Source organism: Pseudophryne corroboree, chromosome 1 (genome assembly GCF_028390025.1).
Source record: "Pseudophryne corroboree isolate aPseCor3 chromosome 1, aPseCor3.hap2, whole genome shotgun sequence".
In the NCBI taxonomy this organism is placed as follows: domain Eukaryota; kingdom Metazoa; phylum Chordata; class Amphibia; order Anura; family Myobatrachidae; genus Pseudophryne; species Pseudophryne corroboree.
Genome location: NC_086444.1, coordinates 1,184,017,766 through 1,184,043,799, shown reverse-complemented (window position 1 = coordinate 1,184,043,799; position 26,034 = coordinate 1,184,017,766). Strand labels below are relative to the sequence as shown.

The 26,034-nt window shown below is 48.3% G+C and overlaps 1 protein-coding gene across 1 annotated transcript in view; it reads right to left on the bottom strand.

Annotated features, from left to right (window-relative positions):
• ATP6V1B1 (ATPase H+ transporting V1 subunit B1) overlaps positions 1 to 26,034 on the bottom strand; it is a 109,375-nt gene that overhangs the window by 58,941 nt on the left and 24,400 nt on the right. Inside the window, exon 2 of the mRNA XM_063925301.1 lies at positions 13,811 to 13,866. Within this exon, the coding sequence (XP_063781371.1) occupies positions 13,811 to 13,866 (56 nt within the window). The remainder of the gene's footprint in view (positions 1 to 13,810; positions 13,867 to 26,034) is intronic.

Here is a 26,034-nt window from a genome sequence, read left to right as displayed (position 1 = left end):
CGTATGACGGGCTCCAGAGCATACCTTTGTTTTTCAATTTTATATCATCAGGGTGAGATGTTTGCTCTTAGTTACACCTGGAATACAATGCAAAGTCACTATACTGTAAAGGACGATTTTTTCCTCTCACAGGACAACAAGAATAAACGACTCTCCCTGATGATAGAGAGACAAGGCTGAAAATCACAGAAAGAAGCCACAGAGGTAATATGAAGGATTTATTATGAATCACACATATCAGAGGTGTCTCCAAGCGATTGATGACATCAATAAAACTGCAGAAAGGCTGCTATTACTCAGAACGTCCCATCTCGGGGCAGGTCACTGGCATACCGGTGACTATCTGAGAACACAACCCTGCAAGGTTAAGACTTGAATGGTGCTAAAGAAATTAAAAAAATGATCACGTTTTCATGACCAAAGCATCATCATGTGCAAAAAAGAGGAATTAGCCTCTAATGGTGTTAAAAGATTCACGATCATGAACTTATTTCAGAAATCCCACCTGCAAAGCTCCCGTCAGATCAAGCTCTCCGCTGTATATAATAACACTGAGGCTAATTCTACTTTTCTTTTCTTGTTTTCTTTTTTGTTTTTTGTTTTGAAGCCCCGATAATCTCCGTGTTGTATAACTGCCGGTGAATTGTAACCTTTGTTTCCCTTCACAGAGAGTCTTTTTAATAAGATTACTAATTTGTGCCTCTCCATCATCGCCGTGCTACTTACATCAAATGATATTGTGGCAGTTTTTATTGGCAGTGCAGCCTGCGGCTGAGGATCGGACCTGGGAAAAGCCTGGAGCGACTCCAAACCGGCCTCTGTGCTTGCGTAACCCACGTCCTCTGCAGCCAGGGGCCGCCGAGGGGCCACGCAGGCAGGCCATGGGTCCATGCACTTACATGTCCTATGGATTTTTCTAATTAACGGAAACTGATAAAGATTATCTGTAAATCGTGTTACTCATTGTCTGCTGTATTCTGGTTATAAAACCACATCAAGGATTCATTTATACAGTACCTGCTGTTTCCTGCTGCAATGCAAACATGGGGAATTGGGCATAAGTATGTATACACCGCCCTAAGGCTAAACGGGTTTGCAGGATACAACAGTACTGCAACCGGATCAGCGGTCTGAGATCCCACAGATGGGGCTGAGACAGCCACCAATACATTGTGCTAAACAACAGGAGCTACTTATCAAAATGCTTTCATTAGGACAAATGCCACATATCCCAGTCGGCCACAATCTCCCCCCCTCCCCCGCATTAAAAAAAAATAAAATAAAATGTAACGCAGAAAGTCGAACGATCCTCTGCCGGTCCCGCCGATGTAGTCAATGGGGGTAATTCCAAGTTGATCGCAGCAGGAAATTTTGTAGCAGTTGGGCAAAACCATGTGCACGGCAGGGGAGGCAGATATAACATGTGTAGAGAGATTTGGGTGTTGTGAGTTCAATCTGCAGTCTAAATTGCAGTGTAAAAATAAAGCAGCCATTATTTACCCTGCACAGAAACAAAATAACCCACCCAAATCTAACTCTCTCTGCAAATGTTATATCTGCCCCACCTGCAGTGCGCATGGTTTTGCCCAACTGCTAAAAAATTTCCTGCTGCGATCAACTTGGAATTACCCCCAATGTTGGGCTGCCTACGCAGTCTTTTTTTTCTCGCAATGCCGATCCCGTGGAGCCGCGCATCGCAAGCTGTGTACACATGGGTGGTCATTCCGAGTTGATCGCTCGCTAGCAGTTTTTAGCAGCCGCGCAAACGCATTGTCGCCTCCCACCGGGGAGTGTATTTTTGCTTTGCAGAAGTGTGAACGTCTGTGCAGCAGAGCGCCTGCAAAATCATTTTGTGCAAAACAAGACCAGCTCTGTAGTTACTCTTCGTGTGCGTTGATTCTAACGTTGGAGGGGTTGGCTTTTGATGTCACACACCCGCCCAGCGTCTGCCCAGCCACGCCTGCGTTTTTCCAAACACTCCCTGAAACCGGTCAGTTGACACCCAGAAACGCCCCCTTCCTTCTTGCGTTGTGCTGTGCGACTTAAAGCTTTGCTAGAACTTGTGCAAAACCACAAAGGTCTTTGTACCTGTACGTCGCACGTGGGCATTGCGGTGCATGCGCAGAAATGTCGATTTTTTTGCCCGATCGCTGCGCTGCGAACAACGTCAGCTAGCGATCAACTCGGAATGAGCCACATGGTGCAATATGCACTAACTTTCCTTACGATTTTGACTATATAGTCAAAATCGTAAGGAAAGTTAAGTGCATAACGCACCGTGTGTACACACCTTAAGGGTGGAAATAAAGTGGACGGAGATAAAGTAGCAGCCAGTCAGCTCCTAACTGCCATGTTACAGGCTGTGTTTGAAAAATGACAGTTAGGAGCTGGTTGTTTGGGATTTTATCTCTGTCCACTTTACCTCCATCCGAGGCTTAGTAAATAGACCCTCAGAGCATACTTGCCTACCTGACCCTCTCCATGAGGGAGAAAATGCTCTGTTCCTGGACTTTCCTGGTAATGTATGATTGCCATCACCTGTGGTGAAACACCTTTCTTATCAATTAACTAGCTCACCACAGGTGATGGCAATCATACATTACCAGGAAAGTCCAGGAACAGAGCATTTTCTCCCTTATGGAGAGGGTCAGGTAGGCAAGTATGCTTCAGAGTCATATGATGTATAGGGCAAAGCCATACATAGCTACATTGCAGGAGATGACACACGTTTCACTGGAACTAAGGGACCTGTTCATCAAAGTGAATGGTTCCATTATAGTAGTATCCGCATGTTTTCAATAATGGACCCTTGCAGCCCCAACATGGCCGCCCGCCATTCATCAAGCTCCTAAAACTGAAAGCATGACTGCGGGAACCGACGCCATCTCCAAATGGTGTTAACTGCTGTGCAACGACCCTTCCTATAGTAAGGAGATTCGGATGTCTCCGTCTTCTCCGACCCTAGCTGAGCGCACGCGTGACCTAAGCTGACGCATGTGCAGGAACAATGTCCGGCAGTGTAAGCTTTCACTGCCACAAAGTGGCATAAGGGATGGCAGGATAGCTGGTTTCTGGAGGAGCTGCCTGGGCACAGGGGCAATGCTGAATTGTTCCAGAGGATTTGTGTCTGCTGCCGCAATTGGCGGTGAGTTAGATACATACATAACTTGCGTGGGCCATCACATGTTAATATTAACTAGGCCCCTAAGACTCTGTCCTGTAATAAATGAGTTGGAATGTGCATCAGGGCTATATGACATACTGTATGTAACCCTACATTAATATGCGGGTACACTATAGCAGTGAGATACAGTACATACGGTTCATATATTCATTTACTAAGGGAACCCTTCAGGCATACCTAGTATGGAGAGAAAGTGGCTGGTTACATCAGGAAATTGGACAAACTAATAATAATAAACTAATAATAATTATTATAATAAATTACTGCAGGCTGTTTTAACACTAAAAAGCAACTTATTCAAGGTTATAAAGAGGTAATATCACGATCTGGCTTAGGAACGTCCGCCATTGGCAGCGACTGCCATTACACTGTGATCCCGCTTCCTTACACATGGTGGAGATGCATGAAGCAGTGAAGTGGAGAAGTGAGCCAGTGGAGAAGTTGCCCATGACAACCAATCATCTTTGAAGTAACATTTATGAAGTGCATGAAATAAAATTATTGGTAGCAGCTGAATGGTTGCCACGGGCAACTTCTCCACTGGATGACTTCTCCACTGTTTTCATTGCTTCATACATCTCCTCAAGCCCCACCCCATCCATCACAGTGTCCCGTGTTCTGTGCTGTGATTACAGTAAACAGATTCTTCATCTTCCACTGCCAGTAGGACGTTCCTTATCCCGACCCCTCTGCTCGATGTGCTGATGGTAACCTTGAGAATACTGTGTACTGTAATAACACACCCTGGTTGTCACTGTACACAAGCTATTCCTTCAGCTCACCTGTGTTTACTATAAAGATTCTCTTTCCTTATCCCAACGCTGGATCAGTGGGGGCAGATTGGAATTGTCCTGACGCTGACCTTCACCTAAGGGCGCAAATTCTTTCTGTCTGTATCCATTCAGCGGCCAGTTGTTGGCAATGAGCAGAAATGCACCCTCTACTTAGTGTGTGAGCAGTATTACGGCGCATATTTATTAAAGTATATTTGAAGCATATCCCCCGAAAATGGGTAAATATTAAGCATTACTGAGATATACCATGGTGGGACCGCAGAAGATATCTCCAAAAGGCTGCTGTGCTGCCAGATTTATCAAGCTGTGAAAGCAAAGCATTTCTGAGTTTGCCCCTGACGGCTAAAGCCACCTCCAGATGGCGTTAGCCTTTATTAGTATATGAGCAACCCTTCGCAGGTTCTCTCAGGGGAGGCAGCTGAATGGGCAAAGGAGGAAGTCAAATGATCACATTACTTCTTAGTGATTGCCCCCGCGCTACGGTCTCAGCATCTCATAATGGTAGATGGTTCTCAAACTGTGTGCCGTGGCACCTTGGGGTGCCTCAGGGTACTTGCAGGGGTGTCCTGGGTTGGGGGTCCAAGATCAATTAAAATTATTTACAGTCAATGTAATAGACACAACCATACTTGTGGCTTCCAAGGTTCCAATCATAAAATATGTGGACAAACAGAAGCGAATCCTATCCCTCACCACAGATGACATATAGATGACATATAAACACAATTTATTATTTTTCTCTGAATTTCTCAATAAGAAACTTTTGGCCTAGGGGTGCACTGATAAAATTCTGATACTCTAGGGCGCTGTGATTCTAAAAAGTTTGGGAACCACTGACCTAGGGAATAAAGGTATATATATATGTATGTACTAATCCTTGGAGAGAGATAAAGTTCACAGTGATAAAGTACCAGCCAATCAGCTCCTGTCATTTTGCAAACGCAGGCTGTAACATGACAGTTAAGAGCTGATTGGTTGGTATTTCTCTGACGTCCTAGTGGATGCTGGGGACTCCGTAAGGACCATGGGGAATAGACGGCTCCGCAGGAGACTGGGCACAATTAAAGAAAGATTCAGGACTATCTGGTGTGCACTGGCTCCTCCCCCTATGACCCTCCTCCAGGCCTCAGTTAGATTTCTGTGCCCGGCCGAGCTGGATGCACACTAGGAGGCTCTCCTGAGCTCCTAGAAAGAAAGTATATTTTAGGTTTTTTATTTTACAGTGAGACCTGCTGGCAACAGACACACTGCAACGAGGGACTAAGGGGAGAAGAAGCGAACCTACCTAACTGGTGGTAGCTTGGGCTTCTTAGGCTACTGGACACCATTAGCTCCAGAGGGATCGCACACAGGACCCGACCTCGTCGTCCGGTCCCGGAGCCGCACCGCCGTCCCCCTTACAGAGCCAGAAGCAAGAAGTATCCGGAAAATCGGCGGCTGAAGACTTCTGTCTTCTCCAAGGTAGCGCACAGCACTGCAGCTGTGCACCATTGCTCCTCATGCACACCACACACTCCGGTCACTGATGGGTGCAGGGCGCTGGGGGGGGCACCCTGAGCAGCAATATTAACACCTTGGCTGGCAAAACTGACACCATATAGAGCCCTAGAGGTTATATAGGTGTAAATTACCCCTGCCAGATTTACACAAACAGCGGGAGAAAGCCCGCCGAAAAAGGGGCGGAGCCATCTTCCTCAGCACACTGGCGCCATTTTCCCTCACAGCTCCGCTGGAAGGATCGCTCCCTGGCTCTCCCCTGCAGTCCTGCATTACAGAAAGGAAAAAAGAGAGGGGGGGCACTAAATTTAGGCGCAGTATATATAATACAAGCAGCTATAGGGGAAAACACTCTGTATAGTGATATCCCTGTGTTATATAGCGCTCGCGCTCTGGTGTGTGCTGACATACTCTCCCTCTGTCTCCCCAAAGGGCTTTGTGGGGTCCTGTCCTCTGTCAGAGCATTCCCTGTGTGTGTGCTGTGTGTCGGTACTGCTGTGTCGACATGTATGATGAGGATAATGATGTGGAGGCAGAGCAAATGCCTGTGAATGTGATGTCACCCTCTGCGGGGTCGACACCTGTGTGGATGGACTTATGGAAGGAATTACGTGAAAGTGTCAGCTCCTAACATAAAAGGTTTGACGACATAGGACAGCCGGCTACTCAGCTTGTGCCTGTCCATGCGTCTCAAATGTCATCAGGGGCTTTAAAACGCCCGCTACCTCAGATGGCAGACACAGATGTTGACACGGATACCAACTCCAGTGTCGACAACGATGAGACTAGTGTCCCTTCCAATAGGGCCACCCGTTACATGATTGAGGCAATGAAAAATGTATTACACATTTCTGATAGTACCCCAGGTACCACAAAAAAGGGTATTATGTTTGGTGAGAAAAAACTACCAGTAGTTTTTCCTGCATCTGAGGAATTAAATGAGGTGTGTGAGGAAGCGTGGACTTCCCCCGATAAGAAATTGATAATTTCTAAACGGTTATTGGCAGCGTACCCTTTCCCGCCAGAGGATAGGTCACGTTGGGAAACACCCCCTAGGGTAGATAAAGCGCTTACACGTTTATCAAAAAAGGTGGCACTACCGTCTCCGGATACGGCCGCCCTAAAGGAACCTGCTGAGAGAAAGCAGGAGGCTACCCTAAAAGCTATATATACACACACGGGCATTATATTGCGACCAGCGATTGCATCGGCATGGATGTGCAGTGCTGCTGCTGCGTGGTCAGATTCCCTGTCGGATAATATTGATACTCTGGATAGGGACAATATTTTGCTGACAATAGAGCATATAAAAGACGCTGTCTTATACATGCGTGATGCACAGAGGGATATTTGCCGGCTGGCATAAAAAATAAGCGCAATGTCCATTGCCGCCAGAAGGGGGTTATGGACTCGGCAGTGGTTAGGTGATGCCGATTCAAAAAGGCACATGGAAGTTTTGCCTTATAAGGGGGTGGAACTGTTTGGGGATGGTCTTTCAGATCTCGTTTCCACAGCTACGGCTGGGAAATCAACATTTTTGCCACAGGCCACCCCACAGCAAAAGAAAGCACCGTATTATCAAGTACAGTCCTTTCGGCCCCATAAAAACAAGAGGGCTAGAGGCGCATCCTTTCTGCCGAGAGGCAAAGGTAGAGGGAAAAAACTGCAGCATACAGCCAGTTCCCAAGAGCAGAAGTCCTCCCCCGCGTCCGGTAAGTCCACAGCATGACGCTGGGGCTTCACAGGCGGACCCGGGTACGGTGGGGGCCCGTCTCAGAAATTTCAGCGCACAGTGGGCTCTCTCACAGGTGGATCCCTGGATCCTTCAAGTAGTATCTCAGGGGTACAGGCTGGAATACGAGGCGTCTCCCCCCCGCCGTTTCCTAAAATCTGCCTTACCAGCAACTCCCTCTGCCAGGGAGGCAGTGTTGGTGGCTATCCAAAAACTGTATTCACAGCAAGTGATTGTCAAGGTACCCCTCCTTCAACAAGGAAAGGGTTACTATTCCACAATGTTTGTGGTACCGAAACCGGACGGTTCGGTGAGACCCATCTTAAATTTAAAATCCTTGAACACATATATCAAAAGATTCAAGTTCAAGATGGAATCGCTCAGGGCGGTTATTGCGAGCCTGGACAAGGGGGATTACATGGTCTCCCTGGACATCAAGGATGCCTACCTGCATGTCCCCATTTACCCTCCTCACCAGGAGTACCTCAGGTTTGTGGTACAGGACTGTCACTATCAGTTCCAGACGCTGCCGTTTGGGTTATCCACGGCACCGAGGGTCTTTACCAAGGTAATGGCCGAAATGATGATACTCCTTCGGAAGAAGGGGGTTTTAATTATCCCGTACTTGGACGATCTCCTGATAAAGGCGAGGTCCAAGGAACAGTTGTTAGTGGGGGTAGCACTTTCTCGGGAAGTGCTGCAGCAGCACGGCTGGATTCTCAATATCCCAAAGTCACAGCTGGTCCCGACGACACGTCTTCTGTTCCTGGGAATGATTCTGGACACAGACCAGAAAAAAGTGTTTCTTCCAGTGGAAAAAGCCGAGGAGTTGTCATCTCTAGTCAGAAACCTCCTAAAACCAGGACAGGTGTCGTTACATCAATGCACGCGAGTCCTGGGAAAAATGGTAGCTTTGTACGATGCAATTCCATTCGGAAGGTTCCACGCAAGGATTTTCCAGTGGGACCTGTTGGACCAATGGTCCGGGTCGCATCTCCAGATGCAGCAGCGGATAACCCTGTCGGCAAGGACCAGGGTGTCACTACTGTGGTGGCTGCAGATGTCTCATCTACTAGAGGGCCGCAGATTCGGAATACAGGACTGGGTCCTGGTGACCACGGATGCCAGCCTTCGGGGCTGGGGAGCAGTCACACAGGGAAGAAATTTCCAAGGGCTGTGGTCAAATCAGGAGATTTCACTACACATAAATATCCTGGAGCTAAGAGCCATTTACAATGCCCTATGCCAAGCAAGTCCCCTGCTTCAAAACAAACCGGTTCTGATCCAATCAGACAACATCACGGCGGTCGCCCATGTAAACAGACAGGGCGGCACAAGAAGCAGGAGGGCAATGGCGGAAGCCACAAGGATTCTCCGATGGGCGGAAAATCACGTGCTAGCACTGTCAGCAGTGTTCATTCCGGGTGTAGACAACTGGGAAGCAGACTTCCTCAGCAGACACGACCTTCACCCGGGAGAGTGGGGGCTTCATCCAGAAGTCTTCCGATTGATTGTAAACCGTTGGGAAAGACCACAGGTGGATATGATGGCGTCCCGCCTCAACAAAAAGCTAAAAAGATATTGCGCCAGGTCAAGGGACCCTCAGGCGATAGCTGTGGACGCTCTAGTGACACCGTGGGTGTACCAGTCGGTTTACGTGTTTCTCCCTCTGCCTCTTATTCCCAAGGTGCTGAGAATAATACGAAGGGGAAGAGTGAGAACTATACTCATGGTTCCGGATTGGCCAAGAAGAACTTGGTACCCGGAACTTCAAGAGATGCTCTCAGAGGACCCATGGCCTCTACCGCTAAGGCGGGACCTGCTGCAGCAGGGGCCCTGCCTGTTCCAAGACTTACCGCGGCTGCGTTTGACGGCATGGCGGTTGAACGCCGGATCCTGAAGGAAAAAGGTATTCCGGAGGAAGTCATTCCTACCCTGATCAAGGCCAGGAAGGATGTGACTGCAACCCACTATCACCGCATTTGGCGGAAATATGTGGCTTGGTGTGAGGCCAGGAAGGCCCCAACGGAGGAATTTCAACTGGGTCGTGTCCTGCATTTCCTGCAAGCAGGGGTGACGATGGGCCTCAAATTGGGGTCCATTAAGGTCCAGATTTCGGCTCTGTCGATTTTCTTTCAAAAGGAACTGGCTTCGTTGCCTGAAGTTCAGACTTTTGTCAAGGGAGTTCTGCATATTCAGCCTCCTTACGTGCCTCCTGTGGCACCTTGGGATCTCAATGTGGTTTTGGGATTCCTGAGGTTCGCTGTTTATCCTGTATGCACCCAATAAGCTGGGTGCTCCTGCTTCTAAGCAGACCATTGCTCGCTGGATTTGTAACACTATTCAGCTTGCGCATTCTGCGGTAGGACTACCGCAGCCAAAATCAGTAAAAGCCCACTCCACAAGGAAGGTGGGCTCATCTTGGGCGGCTGCCCGAGGGGTCTCGGCACTGCAACTTTGCCGAGCGGCTACTTGGTCAGGGTCTAACACTTTTGCTAAATTTTACAAATTTGATACCCTGGCTGAGGAGGACCTTGAGTTTGCTCATTCGGTGCTGCAGAGTCATCCGCACTCTCCCGCCCGTTTGGGAGCTTTGGTATAATCCCCATGGTCCTTACGGAGTCCCCAGCATCCACTAGGACGTCAGAGAAAATAAGAATTTACTTACCGGTAATTCTATTTCTCGTAGTCCGTAGTGGATGCTGGGCGCCCATCCCAAGTGCGGATTGTCTGCAATACTTGTAAATAGTTATTGTTCCACAAATCGGGTTGTTATTGCGAGCCATCTGTTCAGAGGCTCCGTTGTTATCATACTGTTAACCGGGGTTCATATCACGAGTTGTACGGTGTGATTGGTGTGGCTGGTATGAGTCTTACCCGGGATTCAAAATCCTTCCTTATTGTGTCAGCTCTTCCGGGCACAGTATCTTAACTGAGGTCTGGAGGAGGGTCATAGGGGGAGGAGCCAGTGCACACCAGGTAGTCCTGAATCTTTCTTTAATTGTGCCCAGTCTCCTGCGGAGCCGTCTATTCCCCATGGTCCTTACGGAGTCCCCAGCATCCACTACGGACTACGAGAAATAGAATTACCGGTGAGTAAATTCTTATTTTTATCTCCGTCCACTTTATCTCTCTCCTAGGCTTAGTAAATAGTCCCCATAGTTTTCCTGTTGTGGCGATAAGGAAACGTTATTTTGGGGGATGTCCACAAATAATAGTAAATACGCCCTTATGTACAGTATAAAAACCTTTCACACGTGTGTGGGGGGGCAGTGCCCGTCATTCGAGGTAGACTTGCCCAGCGCTGGGCGTCCCCCCCACATGTCAGAGTAATGGTTTTTACTGTAGATGTGCGATTTTTTAGCGTGGTGAGCGAAGCGAGCCCCCATGCGGAATCCTGACCCCAACCCCTATACACAGCATACTTGCCTACCCTCCCAGAAAGGCCGGGAGGCTTCCGAAAATCGGGTGGCCCTCTCAGCCCCCTGGAGAAGTGGGCAAGTGTCCCGCTTCTGCTGGCAGCCCCCGCACTCCCCCTCGGCCGCCCGCAGCAGAGAACAAGTGGGCAGTCTGAGGGGGATACGATGACACGATTTTCTGTTTTCTCGGCAGCGGGGGCGGGCTACAATGACGTGACTATTGTGCCACGCCTCCGGACCGCTCGCTTTCCCGCCGGCCACGCCCCCGGACCACCCACATCATCACCGGACACGCCCCCATTAGCCTACCACACTGCAGCCTCCCGGAGGATGGTGGAGCAAGGTAGGTAGCTATGATACACAGATACAACTGTATTGAATGTTCAGATCAGACTATATCTAATGCACAGTTCCCACTACTGCAGTGGTTCTCAAACTGTGTGCCATGGCACCCTGGGGTGCTGCTGGACACTTGCTGGGGTGCCTCAGGGTGGTGGTTCAGGACCAATTCAAACTATTTCTGGTCAATATAATAGGCAAAACCAGTGCTGGTGGCTGCCAGTCATAAAATATGTGGCCAAACAGAAGCAAATCCTGTCCCTTACCACATAACTGAACCTAAAGGCCCATAGACACTATACGAGTCCCCGCCGACACCGATATTGGCCCGCATCCGCCGATGCCGATATTGGCCCGCATACACACTTGCCAATGCCAGCGGGAAAGGGAGCGAAGGCGGTGGGGGGGGAACAACACCCATGCAGATGCAGCATGGCTGTCGTTGACGAGGACCTCCCTCGTCTGTACATGTTCAGACGAGGGAGGGGGTCGTTAACGATGCTTGGGAGCGCGCATCGTTAGCGACATCGAGTGTACACACTGGACAAGATTGTAAATTGCGATTGGCCCTTCTGAGCGAGATCCTTCACTTTCTTGTCTAGTGCATACCTCCCAACATTCTGGTGCTGCAAGGAGGGAAGAGGGTGTGTGGCCTAATGGAAAGGGGGCGTGGGTGACGCGATCGTGAGCCACGCCTCCAAATTTCATCACAGTGGGGGCACGGCCAGCACGCTGTGAGCCGCTGGCCATGCCCCCAGTCCCTCTCCCTCACTGGAATAGACGCTGTGCGCGTACACACAGCGTCTATTCTGCTATGCTCAGTTCAACAGCAAGTGATCAGGAGCCTCCCAACTGCCCCCCCCCCCCCTTCACCGCAGGACACTGCGGCCCGCGGGAGGGACAGCGGGACAGACCTCAAAAAACGGGACTGTCCCGCAATAATCAGGACAGTTGGGAGGTATGCTAGTGTGTATGGGCCTTTAGGATGACACATAAACACAATTTACCTAATTTAATATATCTTTTTTTAATTTCTCAATAAGAAACATTTGGCCTGGGGGTGCGGTTAAAACATTTCTGATACTCTGGGGTGCCGTGATTCAAAACCATTTGGGAACCAGTGGTCTACTGTATATCTAATGCACAGAAACAATTGTATTCAATGCACTAATGTAGCTTTGTGCAGTGTAGAATATATATCACTGTACCCGCTGCACAGATCTTCCCTTATCTCTTTTATTACCATATAATAAAGCAACAGTCATTTCATATAGTTTCTTATTTATGTGGGGCAGCCAGGATTACTGTTGGTGATAAACTGAAATAGGCGCTTATTTTATACCATCATCCAGAGAACACAGACAAATGCGTCTCATCATTGTCCCCTGATTACAGAGGACGCAGATTGCTAGAACATGACCACCGAATATATTGATGGTTCTTTCCCAAGTATAGTTACACTGTACCCCTGCGCTGGGGAAATAGATTACAATGCAGGAAATTGCAGCTTGTCAGTCACTTATAAGGCATTTTCTGTGCCCACACATTCTGTGTGCTGGAATTATTATTATTATTTATATAGCGCCTAGATGTGCTGAGCGCTTTATACCGGGGAACCAGCTCAGCAATAACACAAGACTGGATAATAACAGACGTAGGGCCGTGATCAGGATACAGGAGGTCACTGTGGGAACGTGATACTCCGATACGCATCATGTGGCCTCACGCCTCTCCTGGCACCCAAATCTAAACTGACTCACCTACATTTATAGTGACTTTATATATAGTAAATATACACATTTCTTATAATTGTGTCATACATAGTACTAGTAATGAGTAAGGAAACATACAGCACTCCCTTTCCCTGACATAAGATGCAGAATCATGACAATGGGCCTTACTAAGGTCGAATCACAAACGCGATGCAATCGCAATTTAAGCGGTTGGCTCACATTAACTGCGAACAACTCTGACTGATTGACAGGCAGAGGCATTTGCGGGCCCCATGGCTACTGAATTAGGCCCAATGTACATTTAGGGCGGGATTTACTAAAGGGAAAATGCGGTAAAACCCCCGTTTTACCGCATTTTCATATGTACTAATCCCCGACCGCCGCGTTTTCGCCCTATAGGGTATCGCCATCTTTTTATGGCGATACCCTATAGAAGCCTATGGGACTCTTACCGCCGCTGCCGGATCCCGCCGCCGCCCTGCGCTGCTCACGACGACCCCCCCCCTTCCCCCCGGCATACCTGAGAGGCTGCTGGTGCGGCCCCCCTCCTCCTTCTCTCCCGCAGCACAGCCTTGTCTCCTTCCGGCTGCAGGGGGGAGGAGGAGGAGCCCGGGGACTCCCTGCGCATGTCACCTCCCGGGTCTGGGAGGTGACGGAGACCTCCGCTGACCCCTGCCGACCCCCGCAGACCACCACAGACATCATCGCGGGGGGCCTCCTATACCGCATTGCAATACTAATCGCATATGTTAGTACATATGCGATTAGTATCGCTGCGGTAGTTGGCGAGGGGCGGCGATGTCTTATAGTACATCCCGCCCTTAATGAGAAAACAGGGGGCCATGCAAGGATTTAGGGGTACATTTACTAAGCAGTGATAAGAGCGGAGAAGTGAGCCAGGGGAGAAGTTGCCCATGGCAACCAATCAGCACTGAAGTAACATCTATAATTTGCATACTATAAAATTATACAGAGCTGCTGATTGGTTAATGGGGAAATTTCTCCACTGGCTCACTTCTCCGCTCTTATCATGCTTAGTAAATGTTCCCCTTAGTCTTTGTCATTCTTATTATTATATAATCCACATAGTGATTCCTCCGCATGCTACGTACTTTTACATTATCCAGCACCACCAGCGGTCCATTTACTCCACACACTGTTCGGTAACCTGAGGAGAGAAAAATACTAATTATTACAACTTAGAAATAGCAATTTGCAACCTGCTTCTATGCATAAGAAAACAGCGTCTGGTTGTTACTATTTGGTAACAGTGACGGTCACTCAGGCCTGATCGCTTGCTAGCTATTTTTTTGCAGTCCTGCGATCAGATAGTCGCCGCCTACAGAGGAGTGTATTATAGCATAGCAAGTGTGCGATCGCATGTGCAACCGAGCGGTTAAAAAAAACTTGCAGTTTCTGAGTAGCCCAGGACTTACTCAGCTGCTGAGATCACTTCAGCCTGTCCGGTCCCGGAATTGACGTCAGACACTCGCCCTGCAAACGCTTGGGAACGTCTGCATTTTTCCAAACACTCCCAGAAAACGGTCAGTTGCCACCCACAAACGCCTTCTTCCTGTCAATCTCCTTGCGATCGGCTGTGCGAATGGAATCTTCGTAAAACGTGTGATGCGCCTGCGCATTGTGGTGCATACGCATGCGTCAATTCTGACCTGATCGCAGCGCTGCAAAAAAAGTTAGCGTGCGATCAGGTCTGAATGACCCCCAGTGTTGGCCATACGTAAGCATTAGTTGTACAGTCACTACGAGGAGCACTGCTAAGATGAGCGAGAAGGAGTACGCTGGGTGCAATGTGCGGGTATGTATGTAAAATATATATATATATATATATAAAATATATATATACTGTGCAAAAGTTTTAGGCAGGTGTGGAAAAAATGCTACAACGTAAGAATGCTTTCAAAAATAGAACTTTTAATAGGTTATTTTTGTCAGTTGACCTGCAAAGTGAATGAACAGAAGAGAAATCTAAATCAATCTGGTGTGACCTCCCTTTACCTTCAGAACAGCATCAATTCTTCTAGGTACACTTGCACACAGTTCTTGAAGGAACTCGGCAGGGAGGTTGTTCCCAACGGGATGCAGTTATGTGACCGGCTGTCAGGAGACTGCCAGTCACAGTACCGACGCCGGGATCCCGAATGCTCAATAATCCGCCGGTCGGCATGCCAACAGGGACTATTCCCACTCCTGGGTGTCCACGACATATAGAGTGGGAATAGAACCTATCAGGATCCCAGCGTCGGTATGGTGACCAACCCGAACCCAACCCTTCCAAACATCTTGAATAGCTAACCACATATCTTCTGTGGATGTAGGCTTGCTCAAGTCCTTCTGTCTCTTCATGTATATATATATATATATATATATATATATATATTGTAACATAGAGCTCCTTACCACAGTTATATGCCTGAACCTGAGAATCCCGGGCTCCAGGCAGCCCTGGTAATAAACCCCATAGTGGAAGTATCGCCCTAAATATTCCCAATAACAACAAGGAAAATGAAGGTGGTCTGAGAGGAAAACTACCTACCTGTCCTGTGATACAGTCTGCCCCATCCACTAGGAGTAATCCTATTAGACATATTACACACCATAGTAACATATGGTGAAATTTGCGTATTGTTAACTTATAGTATTAATAATAACATTTGCTGATGAGTCGGTTTTTAAGAATAGACCACTTCTCCTGCTCTGTACGCTGGGTGTAATTCTTATTATTTCTATTCTGCATGTATGGGCAAGTGCTCAGCACCACTTCTCCTGCTCTGTACGCTGGGTGTAATTCTTATTATTTCTATAAACCCCACACGTCAGATGCATCCACTCGCCACTCAAGCACACTTATTCTATAAAATAAAGACACCACAACTGTAATTGGCGTGAAAGGGGTCAGCTTTTATTTTCTGACTGAGAGGAAGGCCTATTAAATACTAAAACTAAAATGTAGACTTCCCTCTCTAACTAAGGTGGCTGGGTGTAATTCTTATTATTTATATTCTGTATGTATGGGCAAGTGCTCAGTACCACTTCTCCTGCTCTGTACGCTGGGTGTAATTCTTATCATTTCTATTCTGTATGTATGGGCAAGTCCCCAGTACCACTTCTCCTGCTCTGTACGCTGGGTGTATTTCTTATTATTTATATTCTGTATGCATGGGCAAGTGCTCAGTACCACTTCTCCTGCTCTGTACGCTGGGTGTAATTCTTATTATTTATATTCTGCATGTATGGGCAAGTGCTCAGTACCACTTCTCCTGCTCTGTACGCTGGGTGTAATTCTTATTATTTATATTCTGTATGTATGGGCAAGTGCTCAGTACCACTTCTCCTGCTCTGTACGCTGGGTGTAATTCTTATTATTTATATTCTGTATGCATGGGCAAGTGCTCAGTACCACTTCTCCTGCTCTGTACGCTGGGTGTAATTCTTATTATTTATATTCTGCATGTATGGGCAAGTGCTCAATACCACTTCTCCTGCTCTGTACGCTGGGTGTAATTCTTATTATTTATATTCTGCATGTATGGGCAAGTGCTCAGTACCACTTCTCCTGCTCTGTACGCTGGGTGTAATTCTTATTATTTATATTCTGTATGTATGGGCAAGTGCTCAGCACCACTTCTCCTGCTCTGTATGCTGGGTGTAATTCTTATGATTTATATTCTGTATGTATGGGCAAGTGCTCAGTGCCACTTCTCCTGCTCTGTACGCTGGGTGTAATTCTTATTATTTATATTCTACATGTATGGGCAAGTGCTCAGTACCACTTCTCCTGCTTTGTACGCTGGGTGTAATTCTTATTATTTATATTCTGTATGTACTGTATGGGCAAATGCTCAGTACCATTTCTCCTGTAATTCTTATTATTTATATTCTGTATGTATGGCCAAATGCTCAGTACCACCTTTTCTCTTTTACTATATGCTGGATGTAATTCTCCAAATGTATTTATTGCCTGTATCTACAGTAGGTACCCAGCATAATTTCTCCTGCTGTATACGCTGGGTGTAATTCTCATTACCTGTTAATGTCCTATATGTATGTACCCACCCAGTATCACTTCTCCTGCTGTATACGTCGGATGTAATTCTCATTATCTGATAATATCCTATACCTCTGCACCTAGCATCACTTCTCTGGCTCTGTGTACCCGGATAGGTTATGGATAGGTTATTCTCAGTATATATTCCTATTGGGACTTACACTGTATATTGGATGTGAATATTGAGCAATAAGATTACATTCTGGTCATGTCTAGCTGCCACGCCGCGGAGGGTGTATGTCTGACATGTATGTAGCTGCAGGGAATCTCTGAACAGAATATACAGATACAGAAAGAGAAAACAGAACAATCCTCCTAAAATCAGGGAGCCGCTCGCTGGAATTGCAGCAATTAAGGGACTGTGTAGCACAAAAAATTTTTGGGGAAGAACCCCCCTCCCTGGAAAAGCTGTGTGGGTGGGCTGCTGGGCTCAGGGGAGGAAAAGTAAGAGCTGTTGCCAGTGATTGCCAATTCTGTAAAGGGAAAAGAAAAGTCTTTCAACCTGACCCCATGCACACACCCACCCAAATTTCACAGTTCCTGTCATGTATAATCACCATTAGCCAGGAGAATAATGCATTATTAACTCACGTCTGGCCGGGCAGAGCGGAATCTAAGCGTGCTGACAAAAGGGGAGCTGGTCCGACTTTCCAGAGCCACTAATTGTTCCTTCCCTGGCCATCTGGGGGGTGAGGGGGGGTGTACAGGGGGGGGGGCTTCATGCCCCGGGGCTGGAAGAAGACAGGGTTAGGGGCATGTGGAGCATTTATTGGCCACACAGAGGCATGGTATATAAGATATACATGAACAAGGCTCTGGGTCCTGAAGGCCGTGACTATCAACCAACATCCACTTCTATTACTCAGACTCTGCAAAAGTCTAACGACAGCCAATATCTCATCGCTATTGGTTACCGCACACTATCACAGGAGCCCCGTAGGCTCAGCTCAGTGATATTCTACCTGAGCTGGGTTATGCAACTTGTTGTAGCTCACCAACTGGCACTTGTGGTACTACAAGTCTCAGCCAGCCACTTGTTGGCAGGAACTTGAAGTAGCTTCACTTTAAAGCCAGTGCCATGCTGAGACTTGCAGTTCTACAAAGATGTTGCCTTTTCAATGCAAAAAGAGGAGGCTGGTAGAGCATGCTGGGGCTTATAGTTCCCCAACACCTGGGGATCCTTCTCTCTCTGTTTTTTTATGGATGCGCTTTATGTAAAATTTGTTTGCAGCATAACAATATCTTTTAATATACACAGATTTTACAAATAAAAAGTTAACATATAATTTTGTATCATACCAGTGCAAAAATAGCTAGAACCAGGAGACCCGACTCAGGAAGACAAAACATTACAGATATTAGTCATGTAGTGGGGCGTCACGTTTCACACACCCTGTACATACATATTTATGCTAGGCATGTTATGGGTACATATGATATTATTATATGTAAGTGTAGCCCAGTATGCAGTACAGCACCGGTATTTATTACAGCCCACTATGCAGTACAGCTCCCATATACTGTACAGCCCACTATGCAGTACCGCACCCATATATAGTAAAGCCCAGTATGCAGTATAGCTCCCGTATACAGTACAGTTCACTATGCAGTACCGCACCCATATACTGTACAGTTCACTATGCAGTATAGCTCCCATATACAGTACAGCCCACTATGCAGTACCGCTCCCATATACTGTACAGCCCACTATGCAGTACCGCACTCATAAACTGTACAGTTCACTACGCAGTACCGCTCCCATATACTGTACAGCCCACTATGCAGTTCCGCACCCATATACTGTACAGTTCACTATGCAGTATAGCTCCCTTACACAATACAGTTCATGCAGTATAGCTCCCGTATACAGTACAGCCCACTATACAGTACAGCTCCCATATACTGTACAGTTCACTACGCAGTACCGCTCCCATATACTGTACAGTTCACTATGCAGTACCTCACCCATATACTGTACAGTTCACTATGCAGTATAGCTCCAGTATACAGTACAGTTCACTATGCAGTACCACACCCATATACAGTACAGTTCACTATGCAGTATAGCTCCCTTACACAGTACAGTTCACGCAGTATAGCTCCCGTATACAGTACAGTTCACGCAGTATAGCTCCCGTATACAGTACAGTTCACGCAGTATAGCTCCCTTACAAAGTACAGTTCACGCAGTATAGCTCCCGTATACAGTACAGTTCACGCAGTATAGCTCCCGTATACAGTACAGTTCACTATGCAGTATAGCTCCCGTATACAGCACAGCGCACTATACAGTACAGCTCCCATATATAGTAAAGCCCAGTATGCAGTACAGCACTCGTATGCAGTACCGCCCTAGTATGCAGTAAAGCTCCAGAATGCAGTAGAGCCCCAGTATGCAGTACAGCTCCAGTATGCAGCACAGCCCCAGTATGCAGTACAGCCCCAGTATGCAGTACAGCCCCAGTATTCAGTACAGCCCCAGTATGCAGCACAGCCCCAGTATGCAGTACAGCCCCAGTATGCAGTACAGCTGCAGTATGCAGCACAGCCCCATTATACAGTATAGCTCCCGTATACAGTACAGCCCACTATACAGCACAGCTCCCATATACTGTACAGTTCACTACGCAGTACCGCTCCCATATACTGTACAGTTCACTATGCAGTACCTCACCCATATACTGTACAGTTCACTATGCAGTATAGCTCCAGTATACAGTACAGTTCACTATGCAGTACCACACCCATATACAGTACAGTTCACTATGCAGTATAGCTCCCTTACACAGTACAGTTCACGCAGTATAGCTCCCGTATACAGTACAGTTCACGCAGTATAGCTCCCGTATACAGTACAGTTCACGCAGTATAGCTCCCGTATACAGTACAGTTCACGCAGTATAGCTCCCTTACAAAGTACAGTTCACGCAGTATAGCTCCCGTATACAGTACAGTTCACGCAGTATAGCTCCCGTATACAGTACAGTTCACTATGCAGTATAGCTCCCGTATACAGCACAGCGCACTATACAGTACAGCTCCCATATATAGTAAAGCCCAGTATGCAGTACAGCACTCGTATACAGTACCGCCCTAGTATGCAGTAAAGCTCCAGAATGCAGTAGAGCCCCAGTATGCAGTACAGCCCCACTATGCAGTACAGCCCCAGTGTGCAGCACAGCCCCAGTATGCAGCACAGCCCCAGTATGCAGTACAGCCCCAGTATACAGTACAGCCCCAGTATGCAGCACAGCCCCAGTATGCAGTACAGCCCCAGTATGCAGTACAGCCGCAGTATGCAGCACAGCCCCATTATACAGTACAGCCCCAGTATACAGTACAGACCCATCACCAGTACAGACCCAGTATACAGTACAGCCCCAGTATGCAGTACAGCCCCAGTATGCAGTACAGCCGCAGTATGCAGCACAGCCCCATTATACAGTACAGCCCCAGTATACAGTACAGACCCATCACCAGTACAGACCCATCACCAGTACAGACCCAGTATGCAGTACAGCCCCAGTATGCAGTACAGCTCCAGTATGCAGTACAGCCGCAGTATGCAGCACAGCCCCATTATACAGTACAGCCCCAGTATACAGTACAGACCCATCACCAGTACAGACCCAGTATACAGTACAGCCGCAGTATGCAGCACAGCCCCATTATACAGTACAGCCCCAGTATACAGTACAGACCCATCACCAGTACAGACCCAGTATACAGTACAGACCCATCACCAGTACAGACCCAGTATACAGTACAGACCCATCACCAGTACAGACCCAGTATACAGTACAGCCCCAGTATGCAGTACAGCCCCATTATACAGTACAGCCCCAGTATACAGTACAGACCCATCACCAGTACAGACCCAGTATACAGTACAGCCCCAGTATGCAGTACAGCCCCAGTATGCAGTACAGCCGCAGTATGCAGCACAGCCCCATTATACAGTACAGCCCCAGTATACAGTACAGACCCATCACCAGTACAGACCCATCACCAGTACAGACCCAGTATGCAGTACAGCCCCAGTATGCAGCACAGCCCCAGTATGCAGTACAGCCCCAGTATGCAGTACAGCCGCAGTATGCAGCACAGCCCCATTATACAGTACAGCCCCAGTATGCAGTACAGACCCATCACCAGTACAGACCCAGTATACAGTACAGCCGCAGTATGCAGCACAGCCCCATTATACAGTACAGCCCCAGCATACAGTACAGGCCCATCACCAGTACAGACCCAGTATACAGTACAGACCCATCACCAGTACAGACCCAGTATACAGTACAGACCCATCACCAGTACAGACCCAGTATACAGTACAGCCCGAGTATGCAGTACAGCCCCAGTATGCAGTACAGCCGCAGTATGCAGCACAGCCCCATTATACAGTACAGCCCCAGTATACAGTACAGACCCATCACCAGTACAGACCCAGTATACAGTACAGCCCCAGTATGCAGTACAGCCCTAGTATGCAGCACAGCCCCAGTATACAGTACAGCCCCAGTATGCAGTACAGCCGCAGTATGCAGCACAGCCCCATTATACAGTACAGCCCCAGTATACAGTACAGACCCATCACCAGTACAGACCCAGTATACAGTACAGCCGCAGTATGCAGCACAGCCCCATTATACAGTACAGCCCCAGTATACAGTATAGACCCATCACCAGTACAGACCCAGTATACAGTACAGACCCATCACCAGTACAGCCCCAGTATACAGTACAGACCCATCACCAGTACAGACCCAGTATACAGTACAGCCGCAGTATGCAGTACAGCCGCAGTATGCAGCACAGCCCCATTATACAGTACAGCCCCAGTATACAGTACAGACCCATCACCAGTACAGACCCAGTATGCAGTAAAGCCGCAGTATGCAGCAGAGCCCCATTATACAGTACAGCCCCAGTATACAGTACAGACCCATCACCAGTACAGACCCAGTATACAGTACAGCCGCAGTATGCAGCACAGCCCCATTATACAGTACAGCCCCAGTATACAATACAGCCCCAGTATACAGTACAGACCCATCACCAGTACAGACCCAGTATGAGGGACAAGCCCATCTATTCTAAATGAGTGTACTACGATTCACCGGTACTCAGGATCGCGGCGCCCAGCATACCGGCGCCTGGATCCCCACCTCCAGAATGCCGGCAGCGGGGCGAGCACACAAGAGCCCCTTGCGGGCACGGCAGCGCGCTACGAGCACCACGCTATTTATTCTTCCTCCAGGAGTGTCGTGGACCCTCCAAGAGGGAGAATAGTTGTCGGTATCCCGGCGGTCGGGATCCCGTGCAGGTATGCAGAGCGCCGGGAACCCGACAGCCGAGAGATCGAGTACCACCACATGTACTGTAAATATATTAGTTGAATAGCTGGCGTGCGCACAGCATCTATTCACGCGGCGGCTCAGCGGCAGAAGGCTAGCATGAAGACTAAACATATAGAGATGAGGGGGGCGATATTCGATTGTGGTTTTCATCACACTTGTCGCGCCCAGAGAGGTTGGGTTTAGCCGGCCTCTAAGACCGACCAAAGGGCTGAGAGGCCCGATCTCTCAAACAAGTCACGTTTTGCTCATTTCAGCTCACCACTCCCGGGGGTGGTGCGAACTGAAATGCTGGCGCCGGCAGCTGATCACGCCCAAACGGAGCAACAATTGAATAGCTCCGCTGGGTGGCATCTAATGGCTGCCGGCAAGAAAACAACTGAATCTCGCCCTTATAAAGTTACAGGTTTTCCCAGAGATTGGCACATGCGCACTAGACTACTGTGGCTATCAGTCAGTGGGGTAAATTTACTAAGATGGGAGTTCTATTTAAGATGGGATGTTGCCCATAGCAACCAATCATATTCTACTTCTCATTTATCTAGCGCCTTCTAGAATATAATACCTGGAATCTGATTGGTTACTATGGGCAACATCCCATCTTAAATAGAACTCCCATCTTAGTAAATTTACCCCTGTGAGAGGTGAAGGGGGTAGGGGGCACATAGAGGCAGCACACGGGCCCTTGCCCTGGATCAGAGGGCCCTGCTCATGAGAGCCTACAGTCTAGGGGGCAGAGAGAGACAGGAGGATTTGGTAGGGCACAGGCAGAGATGCATCAGGTGGAGGGGACGTAGCCACTAGTGACATGGTGGGTTTGAGGGGCTGCTTGAATGAGTGAGTGTTGAGGGAGATTCTGGTCAGGCGAGGTAGGGATTCCCACAGCTGGCGGCCATTTTGTCAAAGTCTTGGCTGTGGGATTATGAGGTGGCACTGGCCACCAGAGGGGGGACGTCACACCTAAGAGGATGTTAGAGGGCATTAGGGGATACGTATAGGAGTGATAGCTGGGGGTGAAGAGGTGAGCTGGGCACAGGCATTGGAGTGAGTGGGGGGCTGAAGGGGAAACGTTGAGAAAGGACTGGATCAAGGAGGACAGATAGAGGGGGATGTGGAGTCAGGTTGTGTGAGAGATGCCCCCTTTACCAGAAGACGGGACATGCGTGCCATATATGCAGCTTATGGTGTGTGCGCATTAACATCCCCCAGGGTAGTGACTAGTGGGCGGTGGGTGGTGACTGAGTTTTCTGTCCATAGGTACCTGGTAATATTTACAGCAGCTGACAGGCACAGTACATCAGTACATGTGATGGCAACAGACTGGTGATATGTTTGTCTAACGCTGCGTACAGTATGTGGATGGGAGTACCGCTAGTCGTACAAGCTCTATGGAATGCATATATTACTCTGGTAACAACTAACAAGCCCTTTACTAGGAAAACCAACTGCGGTGGAGTTGGAGACGGTCCCTGGACCCTTTCAGCTTTTAACTCCTCTCTTCTGCCCTTTGCTCCCCAGCCATTGTGCGATGTGTCAGTCTGGATGGTGTTGTCACGCTGGCCGCCCTATCCTGAGCCAGTGGACCCTGTGAAAAGCCCGGCAGGGAATCTCATACTATGCCACTAATTAAGACTGCAGCTCAGGGTTCCCATACAACACACCTGCACAGTCATGTGAGAGAGGGGAAGAAAGCCCCATAGAAAGGCCGGGCCTAACCAAGCGTGAAGAGAAACAAGACTGAAACAAACAGGGAACACAACCAGGCCTTGGGAAGACAGGACCAGCCGCAGATACTTCACCACTCTTTCACTCGCAGGAAAAGATTAATTTGCTGCTGTCGATGCTTTTTTTGTTGCTGTCCCATTTGTGTGGGCTTTGTCTGCGGCTACCTCGGACGTAGTACAAGAGCTTTCTGTCTAATGGCCTTACCTTCATGTGCTAAATAGTGTCTGATGGCCTGCAGCTCCAAGCTGGTCCTCATTCTGCTGCTGTAAGGGTTCCAGATTGGGTTTGGTCATGAAGGATAATGTGTCTCACCCAGACGTTGGGCCTTGATCGGCCGCCTCAGTTTCTTTTGCTCTTCGGCTTTATGTTAATGGTAGTATCAGGCCTTACCCTTGTGTACGAGCGTTGGTCTGCATGTGCAAGGACTGAGACGCCCGCTATCAAGCGTATGCAGGCGCTGAAATACCACCTGATACATCTGTAATCTCCACCATCGGTCGCACCATAAAATGTTGCACCAGCCCTATGGCTCAATTAACTCCATAACCATCAGCATCGCATGCAGCTCTGAATCATTGCAGTAGACATAGAGATGTGCGGCAGAGTGTTGAGTGTAGACGCCATTTTCAGTTGCATCTTCTGCACCATGCATGGAGTAGGGGGGGTGTGCCCTTACTAGTGATGGCGGCTGCTCTCGTGGGCAAAGGGCTAGCGGCAGTGCTGTCGTCTAGATGCGTAATGTCGCTGTAGATGTCCGGAAATGGGACCACATTATGTGCAACTCTAACTGAGGCCTAAAGTATTAAGCAAACTCTCAAGAGTTCTATAGAGCATCCCCTTGTTAGTACCCAAAGTCCCAATACTCTATTCAGTGGGGTATCTATATAGGGTGGCCAAATCCAAGGAGATGTGAACACACCCCTTAAAAAAAAAATGAAGTAAGAACATCTTTCCGGGCTCTGCAAAGCGAAATCGGCGGCCATACTGGGGGAGCTGGTGGCTGCACAGGCCCTTCCAGCAAGCCTGGGCTGGGGTAATTAGTACCCAATCCACCCCCCTCTTGGCGCCATTGTGCAGGGCTTCAGTTGCTATAGTCCTTAAGACATTGTATTGGACACAACAGGTAACGGGCTCAGTCACCAAGTACATGCACATACAGGTCCTGAGTCTGAGTCAGAAGCAGCTCACTATACGTCAGTTTAAGCAAACTTCATGCGCAGAAGCGAATTTTCGCATATTTGCAGTTATTCGGTCAGATCTCATCCAGATCTATCTTGGGCGTTTGTGGGTTGCAACACTGTAATCGCACGCAAGAGATCATGTGTACAGGGTAGGGAAGCCTGTATCTGATGGATCTCTTGCACCCAGGTCCAAGTGCTGATACTAATAAAGACAGTTGCGGCTGAGGACGAGAAAAACGGTGGGCAGCGCGGTTTCCTTGAAGATGCCGTGGCCTTGCTTTAGCCCTATGGATGCTGGTATCTGGTCAGAAGGTCGACGGTAACACCACAATCTCAAACTCAGTGCGTCGACTTGGTTGAAACTGTCGACAGGCACCAGGTTCACATCCTCAAACTGCCAATAAGTTAAAAAATGTGGATGCTGGTATCTGGTTAGAAGGACAGTAACTCCACAAACTAAACAACAGTGCGTTGACATGCTTCAAGCTGTCGACAGGTACCTGAAATGATGCCATGAGGATATCAACGGCTACAGTTAGAAGCCGCAGGGATTGTTAGGCTGCGGGGGGGAGTTAGGGTTAGGATGGAGGTGGGAAGGGGTGTGGTTAGGGGAGAACTACTTCCTGGAACACAGCGCCTCGGACGCCTGTGCTGCAACTGGTACTCATGTGACCACTGGGACCTGGCAGAAGATGCTGGAGCTGCCGCAGCCGCCTGAGCAAGGTAAGACACCACTAGACTACCAGGAAATGTTTGTCGACAGTTCGTTGAGTCGACATATCATCCATGTCGGCATGCTAACTGTCAACCATTCGTACCCAACCTATGGATACTTGCATTAGCATAAGATAGTATAATAATAACAATAATGTGCTAAATTTAGCACATCTACGATCAGTAACACAGACTTGCGGGGGAACGCCCAGCACAGGGCTAGTCCGCCCCACATGTCAGGCCCTCCCCCCCTCCCTTCCCCCGCACAAGTACAAAAGCATCGCACAGCGGCG